The 10,818-nt window shown below is 42.4% G+C and overlaps 1 protein-coding gene across 1 annotated transcript in view; it reads right to left on the reverse strand.

Moving 5' to 3' along the window:
- Positions 1 to 10,818, reverse strand: part of pdzd8 (PDZ domain containing 8) — a 205,906-nt gene that overhangs the window by 137,442 nt on the left and 57,646 nt on the right. The window contains exon 2 of the mRNA XM_043712836.1: positions 6,421 to 6,540. Within this exon, the coding sequence (XP_043568771.1) occupies positions 6,421 to 6,540 (120 nt within the window). The remainder of the gene's footprint in view (positions 1 to 6,420; positions 6,541 to 10,818) is intronic.

Consider the following 10,818-nt stretch of genomic DNA (forward strand, 5'->3'; position numbering starts at 1 on the left):
AGAGAGAGAGAGAGAGAGAGAGAATTTTAACTTGAGAACCAAGAACAAAGAAAATTGACAGCCCAGTTACAGGCCCTTCAGGCCTCCAAGCCTGGGCTGATCCAAATCCACTGTCTAAACCTGTCGCCCAATTCCTAAGGATCTGTACCCCTCTGCTCCCCATCTACTCATGCGTCTGTCCGGACCTTGTATCCCCCTTAAACCTTTCTCCTCTCACCTTGAACACGTGACCTCTCATTATTGAATCCCTCACCCTGGGGAAAAAGCTTATCTCTATCCACCTTATCTATACCCTTCATGATTTTGTAAACCTCAATCAGGTCCCCCCTCAATCTCTTTTTTTCTGATGAAAACAAGCCTAACCTATTCAACCTCTCTTCAGAGCTAGCACCTTCTATACCAGGTAACATCCATGTAAACCTTCTCTGCACCCTCTCTAAAGCGTCCACATCTTTTTGGTAATGTGGTGACTAGAACTGTACACAGTATTCTAAATGCAGCTGAACCAAAGTCTTGTACAATTTTAACATGACCTATACCCCTTCCGATGAAGACAAGGATACCATACGTCTTCTTGACCACTCTATCCACTTGTGCAGCCACCTTCAGGGTACAATGGACCTGAACTCCCAGATCTCTCCGCTCAGCAACTTTTCCCAAGGCTCTTCCATTTACAGTATAGCTCGCTTTAGAATTAGACCTTCCAAAATGCATCACCTCACATTTGCTCAGATTGAACTCCATCTGCCATTTCTCCACCCAACTCTCCAGTCTATCTAGTAATCTTTGATAATCCCTTATGCATTCTGCTACTCCACCAAACTTCGTGTCATCTGCAAACTTACTGATTAGACCACCAATATCCTCTTCCAGATCATTTATGTATATTTCAAATAACAGTGGCCCCAACACGGATCCCTGCGGAACACCACTGGTCACCTTTCTCCATTTCGAGAAACTCCCTTCAAATACTATGCTCTGTCTCCTGTTGCTCAACCAGTTCTTTTTCCACCTAGCTAGAATACCCTGCACACCATGTGACTTCACTTTCTCTATTAGTTTACCATGGGGAACCTTATCAAACACCTTACTGAAGTCCATATATATGACATCTACAGCTCTTCCTTCATCTATCAACTTGGTCACTTCCACAAAGAAGTTGGGAAGGCACAATCTCCCCCACACAAAACTACGTCACTGATAAGCCCATTCTCTTCCAAATATAAATAGATCCTATTTCTCAGTGCCTTCTCCAGCAACTTCCCCACCACTCACATCAGGCTCACCAGTCTGTAGCTACCCGGAATATCCCTACTACCCTTCTTGAACAGGGAGACAACATGAGCAACTCTCCAGTCCTCCGCCACTTCACGTGTGTTTAAGGATGCTACAAAGATACCCGGCTATTTCCTCTCTCACCTCCCTCCGCAACCTGGGATAGATCCCATCCGGTCCTGGGGATTTGTCCACCTTAATATCCTCTAGCCTACCCAACACATCCACCCTCCTTATGTCAACGTGATCCAGAGTAAACAAACTTCTATCTCTAATCTCAACATTCGTCATGTCCCTCTCCTCAGTGAACACTGATGCAAAGCAATCATTCATAATCTTACCCATTCTCTCAGGTTCAACACACAACCGGCCTTCCTTATCCTTTAGTGGACCAATCCTTTCTCTAGTTACCCTCTTGCCTCTTACACACAAATAAAAGGCCTTAGGATTCTCCTTAAGTCTGCTCGCTAAAGTTATTTCAGGGCCCCTTTTAGCCCACTTGATTCCTCGTTTAAGATTGGTCCTACTCTCCCGATATTCTTCCAAAGCCTGTTCTGTTCTTAGCTGCCTGGACCCTCTGTATGCTCCCCTTTCCCTCTTGGCTAGTCGCACAATTTCTCCTGCCATCCATAGTTCATGCATCTTGCCTTTCCTATCCCTTATTTTCAAAGGGACATGCCTATCCTGCACTATCTTTGAAAGCCTCCCACATATCAAGTGTGGCTTCCCTTCAAATAGCTACCCCATGCCACATTTCCCAGCTCCTGCCGAATTTGGATATAATTGGCCTTGGCCCAGATTAGGAGAAAGTGAGGACTGCAGATGCTGGAGATCAGAGCTGAAAATGTGTTGCTGGAAAAGCGCAGCAGGTCAGGCAGCATCCAAGGAGCAGGACAATCTACGTTTCAGGCATGAGCCCTTCTTCAGGAATCATTCCTGAAGAAGGGCTCATGCCTGAAACATAGATTCTCCTGCTCCTTGGATGCTGCCTGACCTGCTGCGCTTTGCCAGCAACACATTTTCAGCTTGGCCCAGAATAGTACTGTTCCCTTAGGACCATTCTCATCTTTGTCTATGAGTATTTTAAAGCTTACAGGATTGTGGTCACTGTTCCCAAAGAAATCCCCCACTGCAACTTCTACCACCTGGCCTGGCTCATTCCCCAACACCAGGTCCAATATGGCCCCTTCCCTAGTTGGACTATTGACCTATTGCTCTAGAAAACATTCCTGGATGCTCCTTACAAATTGTGCCCATTCAGACCTCTGACAATAAGTGTATCCCAGTCAATGTACGGAAAATTAAAATCTCCCATCACCACCACCCTGTTTCCTCTACACGTTTCCATAATCTGTTTACGTATTTGTTCTTCTACCTCATGCTCACTGTGAGAGGCCTGTAGTACAGCCCCAAAAATGTAACTGCACCCTTCTTATTTCTCAGCTCTACCCATAATGTCTCACTGCTCAAGCCCTCCATAGTGTCCTTCTTTAGCACAGCCATGATATCATCCCTGATCAGCAATGCAACTCTTCCTCACCCTTCTTTACTTCCCTCCCTGTCCTGTCTGAAGCATCTATGTCCTGGAACATTTAGTTGCAAATTATGCCCTTCCTTCAACCAAGTCTCTGTGATCGCAATAACGGTCATACTGCCAGGCACCAATCCAAGCCCGAAGTTCGTCTGCCTTACCCATTATATTTCTTGAGAAGTTGTGACTTAGTCAGCAAAGTCAAGTTAACAGGATGGAGATTAAAAGAGAAGTTAGTGTACATATATAAACATGTCAAAGTTCCACCACATTTTGACGATAAAGATGTTGAAACCTTCTTTATTTCATTTGAAAAATTCGCTAGGCAGATGGAGTGGTCCGAGGATTTATGGGTAACGTTAGTTCAGACTAAACTGGTAGGCAGAGCTACTGAGGTGTTTGCAACACTGACAGATGAGGTGTCAAGAGATTATGAAGAGGTTAAACAGGCTATTTTATGTGCTTATGAATTGGTACCAAAAGCATTCAGACAGCGGTTCAGAAACACAAAGAAGGAACCAGGTCAAACTTATGCTGAGTTCGAAAGAATTAAACAGTCATTTTGATCAATGGGTACATGTTTTGAAAATAGATAAGACCTTTGAGACTCTAGGAGAGACTATTTTCCTGGAGGAGTTTAAAAACTCACTTCCAGAGAAGGTAAGATTTCACATGGAGTAACAGAAAGTTCAAGTAGTGAGAAGGGCAGCAGAATTAGCAGATGAGTACATGTTGATGCAGAAGACAAGCTTCAGGCCATAATTTCATCCTGCGAGGGATAGAAGTTGGGAGAAGGGTAGATCCTACACTACGAAACCAAGAGAAGAGAGCACTGTAAGAATTTACCACGAGATAAAAAAGAATCTCAAGAGGATGGAAAGGAGGTGAAACATCGCAGGTGTTTCCACTGTGGTAAAGTGGGACACGCAAAGTCATAGTGCTGATCATTAAAGAAAGGTGCTGTGGGAAAAGATGTGATAAAAGAAGTTAAGCCAGTGGCATTAGTGAAGGTAGTAGAGGAGACCTCCAAGAAGAGCCAAGGAGATGCAGGAGAGTGCACAGCCTAGGCAGGGGCTGGGTATGGAGTTAGCACCTAATCTCTGCAAAGAATTTGCCTCTGTGTTTAAAGTTCACTCAGAAAGAATAGGGGGAAAGACAAGAAGTTAAAATTTTGAGAGATACAGGATCTAATCTGTCGCTGATAGTAAGAGATGAGCGAATATGCACTCTTTCTGATCTGTTACCCGAGAGTGTAATAATTTGCGGGATAGATGTTCAGAAATGTAATGTTCCCCTATGTAAGACAGATTGGAATGCTAGCTCAAGACTGGGGAAGTTACAGTGCGAACGATTGACAGAGTGTCAGTTCCAGGAATTCAGTTCGTTCTTGGGAATGATTTGGCAGGGTCCAAGGTATGAGTGACATACCTTGTTGTGGAGAAGCCCAAGGAAGGCCAAGAATCTGAGGAGTGAAAACAGAAATATCCTGGTATTTTCACAGACTGTGTGGTACCCGGATCCCACTATCATAAGTCACAGCACGAAGTGAAAAGTAAAGAAAAAGATGAAGGAGTTGAAGTTCTGTTAGAGGATACCCTGTTTGACATAATGGTGCAGGAAAAACCTGAACAGGCAGAGAGTCAGACAGAAGTGTTTACTCCTGAAAGGCTAAGATACTTGCAACAGCAAGACAAGATAATTAAAAGGTATATATGTGGATTTGTACGCCAAAAACAAGTCAGAGAATATTCCAAAGGATTATTATCTGAAAGACAGAATCCCAAGACAGAAATGGAGACCAAGGCAGGTTATTGTAGAGGAGATAAAAGCTCTGAGACTTGAGCGTTTTCCTGAGGGGATGTTAGTACTGTTACCAGTGACAGGAGATCCCTTCAAAGCCAGGTTTAGTGGTCCCTATCAAACTGAGAAAAGGTTGAGTCAGGTGAACTATTTAGCAAAGATGCCAGATAGGATAAAAAGGTATCGGGTATATCATGTGAACATGCTGAAACCATATTATGCTAGACAGAAAGAACTGGAGAAACAGGTATTAGTTAGAGTGAGGAATCAAATCCAGATGATGTGCCTCAAAATAGATTAGAAAATGAAGTCGTCCTTGAGGAATGGGATAGCTTAGTAAGCTATCCATCTCAGGAGCAGTTGGAAGATTTGTTACTCCAGTATAAAGACACACGTAAGAATCAGATGGGGAGAACTAATGCTATTGTACATGAAGCAGACTTAGGGAATACTGCTCCGATACATAAACACCCCTATGGGCTTAATTCTTTCAAAGCTAGATAGGTCCAGATGGAGACAGAGGCCATGCTCAATGAGGATATATCGAACCAAGCCAGAGTGAGTGGAGTTCGCCGATCGTCTTAGTTCTGAAACTGGATGGGACTCAATGATTCTGCGTGGATTATCGGAAGGACAACACCGTTACAAAATCACTCATATCCAATTCCTAGATTGGAGGACTGTATCGAGAAAGTCGGACAAACCAGTTACATCACCAAGTTAGATTAATGCGTGGTTACTGGCAGATACCTTTATCAGAGATGCCGAAAGAAATTTCTGCGCTTGTAACCAGAAATGGACTGTATTAGTTTAAAGTGATGCCCTTGGGAATGAAGAATGCGCCCATCACATTCCAAAGACTCATGAACAGAGTTATGGCTGGGTTAACAAACTGTGCAGTCTATTTGGATGATGTAGTGATCTTTACTAAGTCCTGGAAAGATCACATGGTACAGTTGGCAGAGCTCTTTGAACGACTACGAGAAGCAAAACTGGTAATAAAACTGAATTCGCTAAAAGCAGAGGAGATGTTCTTGGGACATAACATCAGTCATGGAAGGTTGACCCCCATGGAACGCAAAGATGAAGGCCATCAAGGAATTTCCACAATCAACCTCGAACAAAGAGGTGCTTCAATTCTTAGGCTCAGTGGATTCTATCAGAAGTTTGTTCCAAACTTCAGCAGTGTAGTGGCCCTGTTAACCGTTAACTTTGAAGAAGAACACAACCATGCCAGGAGGCATTCAACCATTTGAAAGACATACTAACCACCAAACCATTTGTACTCCTACAGGAAGAAAAGAATGGGATTGAACTGCCAATGGTTACTTTTCGAAGAAAATCAACATCCACCAAAGGAAATAGTCCATGATCAAAAAAAAGAGTTTGGTACTGGCCTTACAACATTTTAATGTGTACGTCACGAACAACGTGTTGGAGGCGGTTGTGTACATGGATCACAATCCGCTTAATTTCTTAGAATGAACACTTTAAAGACAAGAATGAGACTATTTCGTTGGAGTCTTATGTTACAGACTTTTAATTTAAAAATCATACATGTTGCGGGTCGTAAGAATGTAACCGCAGACACAACAATGTGATTGACTCTTAACTGCTCTCTGGAGAGGCCTCGTAAGATATTTAACATTATCCAATGGCAATAAGCACCTATGAATTTTTTAAAAACGAAAAACAATGTCGAAAACGCACACGATTAAACTGACAAGAATATCCTCCCTATTGAAGGGCTGGGCACTGATTTACATAATTAAACATATTTTCCTTCTTATCAAAGGAAGAGCTTGCTTACATACCTGCTGCATTCAACCACCGTAACTTTTAGGCGTCCTTCGACAAAGTTCAAGTCTTGCATGTAAAGATCGCAGTTGGCTGCATCTACTGTTTGGACTTGGTATGGAAAAAATGGTTTGTACCTGAAAAACATGAAGATTAATGGTGGGTTTATCAAAATTTCCTTTTTATATTATTATTTTAAAGCAATCACACTTAATGTCTTAATTCACTCCATCATGAAATTGAGTTCAACCACATGCTGCTCATTAATTGACTTTTTGTCCTCTTGCAATAGTAAGCATGGGAATTGGTTTAGCTCAGTTGGCTGGATTGTCAGTTTACACAGCAATGTGATACCTACAGCATGGGTTCAATTCCCATCACCAGTTTGAGGTTACCATGAAGGGCTCTCCTTCTCAACCTCTTCCCTCGCCTGGAGGTCAGGTGGCCCTCAGGTTAAATCACGACCAGTCACTTCTCTCTCTAATGAGAGCAGCCCCTATGGTCTGGTAAAACTATGGTGACATAACAACAACAGTTAGCATATAACTCATAGCAAGTCTTCTTCACAAATGATTGATTCAGAGTTTACGCAGTGACTGGCTAAACCTTAAGGATCATGCAAGTTTCAAGTTCAGATTGCGCCAGAACACAATCAAATAGCCTACTCCTGCTCCTAATTTCTATGTTTCTATTAAATAGCTATGCAGGTACTGATCAAGTCAGTCTGGAGGGAGAGACGGTCTGAGTGAATAGGCCCTGCCAGGAGGGTGAAAGTGAGGACTGCAGATGCTGTAGATCACAGACACTGCCCGAAGGGCTCATCGTGTTGATTCAAACAGGCTCTAAGGTCCTATCCAGTAGTACAGTACTTGAAACAAAACTAGAAATTGCTGTAAAAACTCAGGTCTGGCAGCATCTGTGGAGAGAAAGTAGAGTTGACATTTTGGGTCCAGTGACCCTTCTTCAGCACTGAGTTTTGACCTGCTGAGCTTTTACAGCAATTCCTATTTTTGTTTCTGATTTCCAACATCCTCAGATTTTTTATATTAGATTAGATTCCCTACAGTATGGAAAAACAGGCCCTTCAGCCCAACATGTCCACAGCGACGCTCTGAAGAGTAACCCACCCAGATCCATTTCCCTGACTAATGCACCTAACACTATGGGCAACTTAGCATGGCTAATTCACCTGACGTGCACATCTTTGAACTGTGGGAGGAAACCAGAGCACCTGGAGGCAACCCATGCAGACACGAGGAGAATGTGCAAACTCCACACTGACAATCACCTGAGGCTGGAATCGAACCTAGGTCCCTGGCGCAGTGAGGCAAGCAGTACTAACCACTGAGCTACCGTGAGTTTTTTCTGTTTAGTACTTGAAGGATATTATTTAGTGCGCAATTCAATACTGATAATATTGAAGTCAGAAATATTCAAATACAATACTCTGTTAAAAGGAAATTGAATTGCAAGAGCCAAAAAGAAATGCCAAATACATTAAGTATTTTTACTTTCAATTCAGCATTATTCTTGCATTATCCACTCAGAGTCAGATAGGCATTTGATACTGTATTTGTTCTGCATTGGTAGTGACTGTAGATCCTATGTTTCACCATTGGATGTCACTTTCGACCTTCAAATAAATACAACTGAATTGTAAACATATATTCATATTTATTTACCAAAAATATTTCAACAGATGAACATTTAAATTAATAAATAAGTAGTACTTCAATTTGATCACTCATGCCACAATTTTATTTAAATTCTGCAAAGCTACACAAATCCTACTGGTTAAAGCATGAGAAATGATTCCTGGCAGAGTGGTTAGAAGTGTTGCTTCACAGTCCGAGGGATTCAGGTTTGATTCCAGCCTTGGTGACTGTCTCTGTGCCTGCATGGATTTCTTTGGTGCTCTGGTTTCCTCCCACTGTCCAAATATGTGCAGGTTACATGAATTGAATAAGAATGATGAGGTACTAGACATTGTCTGCCTCCTTGGAACTATTCCTACCCCAACATTACTCAGCACCTTGAGGAAAGAAGGGAAACCATAAGCCATACTGAAGAATGGTACAACAGAACCACATTTAAAATTTAGGAATATACTTGGCTATTACAGCAAATTAAGATTAGCTAAGAGGCATGGGATAGAGGGAAATTTGGCCAATTGGATAGAAAACTGGCTAACCGGTCGAAGGCAGAGAGTGGTGGTAGATGGTAAATATTCAGCCTGGAGCCCAGTTACAAGTGGAGTTCCGCAGGGATCAGTTCTGGGTCCTCTGCTGTTTGTAATTTTTATTAATGACTTAGATGAGGGAGTCGAAGGGTGGGTCAGTAAATTTGCAGATGATATGAAGATAGGTGGAGTTGTGGACAGTGAGGAGGGCTGTTGTCGGCTGCAGAGGGACTTAGATATGATGCAGAGCTGGGCTGAGGAGTGGCAGAGGGAGTTCAACCCTGCCAAGTGTGAGGTTGACCATTTTGGAAGAACAAATAAGAATGCGGAATACAAGGTTAATGGTCGGGTTTGGAGTTCTGGTCGCCTCACTTTAGGAAAGATGTGGAAGTTTTGGAGAGGGTGCAGAGAAGATTTACCAGGATGGTGGCTGGAATGGAGAGGGAGTCGTACGAGGATAGGTTGAGAGTTCTCGGCCTTTTCTCGTTGGAACGGCGAAGGATGAGGGGTGACTTGATAGAGGTTTATAAGATGATCAGAGGAATAGATAGAGTAGACAGTCAGAATCTTTTTCCCCGGGTACAACAGAGTGTTACAAGGGGACATAAATTTAAGGTGAAGGGTGGAAGGTATAGGGGAGATGTCAGGGGTGGGTTCTTTACCCAGAGAGTGGTGGAGGCATGGAATGCGCTGCCCGTGGGAGTGGTAGAGTCGGAATCATTGGCGACCTTTAAGCGGCATTTGTATAGGTACATGGATGGGTACTTAATCTAGGTTAGAAGTTCGGCACAACATCATGGGCCGAAGGGCCTGTTCTGTGCTGTATTGTTCTATGTTCTATGTTCTATATCTTTTTACAGGCACGTAAGATGGCTTGTACTTAAGTTTGGATATTAATTTTATTGAGATCTGTGTTTAAAAGTAGCTTACAGAATAATTTTTAGTTTCTATTGTAAACCTTAAAAGTTGTGACACAGGTACACCTAGTTCAACCTAGTTTATCAAAAGTCTCTTGCCGTCAAGCAGAACTCTGCAGTTACAGACTAGTATCTGTAATTTTTGAGAAGCAGGTTCACCTCATTTGCAACACAATCTGTGATTCCCTAAATCTGAGCATTTTTAGCTGCAACTAAATTATTTGGGTCGTATATTGGCTAATCCTAGATTAACATTAATTGGATATTTTCACTTCTACATATTAAACACCAGCAAAATTTGCTCCACAATGCATTCAAAACACACTTTTTGTTAGATGGCAGCTTCCACATTCCGGTTTAGATTGTTTGCTTACTCTTACCCAACACAACCAGATTGCATGACAAACATCAGTAGAAGCAAGATCAAAAGATTCAACAGTCTATGGTCTTCCCCTAGCTTCCTGATCATTTTCTCATTTGGAAAGACACAGCTTTGCCCATAATCTTAAAATAAACTGCTCTGGATTTCAAGTGGAGCTTTGTTTCTTCTGTCTTCTTTGGTAATACTGACAAAATTCACAGGGATCCAGTAGAAGCATTGGAGGCATCATTCCTGAATGGTTTAAATAAAAGGCCTTTGTGTAGAAGTTAAAGATGTTGACTAAATATGGAGTGGAAATTCAAAATCTAGCTCTTTATCTAAATAAATTAAGGTCACAAATCAGGAATGGGGGCTGTAAACCACATATTAATTGAATGGTTTCTCACAAAACAGTGATGAGAAGATAACTAGTGAAAGTAACTGGGCTATTTCACACAACTCAACAAATGAATTGCCAGTATCATATCTTCCGCCATTCTCCAATCTTTTTTGCATTACCTATGGCATTTGCAAGTTGTTAACAGCATGTAACCTTGTAACATTTGTTCCAAACTACTTTCTCTCACCTGGCATGAACACAATGCCCAATCATTCAGCCCAACAGATAATTTAACATCTCAAATCATTCAAATGATTTAGGCATATTCGCATTTCCTGCAACGACAGATTTCTCAATTATTGACCCACTTATGGATAAATAGTTCTATGGTCACTCTATATGCTATTCGGGACACCACCCACGCCCTCCACCTCCTCCATGATTTTCGCTTCCCCGGTCCCCAACGCCTTACCTTCACCATGGACATCCGGTCCCTGTACACCTCCATCCCCCATCACAAAGGACTCAAAGCCCTCCGCTTCTTCCTTTCCCGCCGTACCAACCAGTACCCTTCCACCGACACCCTCTTTCGACTGACTGAACTGGTCCTCACCCTGA

This window comes from Chiloscyllium plagiosum, chromosome 22, assembly GCF_004010195.1.
Source record: "Chiloscyllium plagiosum isolate BGI_BamShark_2017 chromosome 22, ASM401019v2, whole genome shotgun sequence".
Classification (NCBI taxonomy): domain Eukaryota; kingdom Metazoa; phylum Chordata; class Chondrichthyes; order Orectolobiformes; family Hemiscylliidae; genus Chiloscyllium; species Chiloscyllium plagiosum.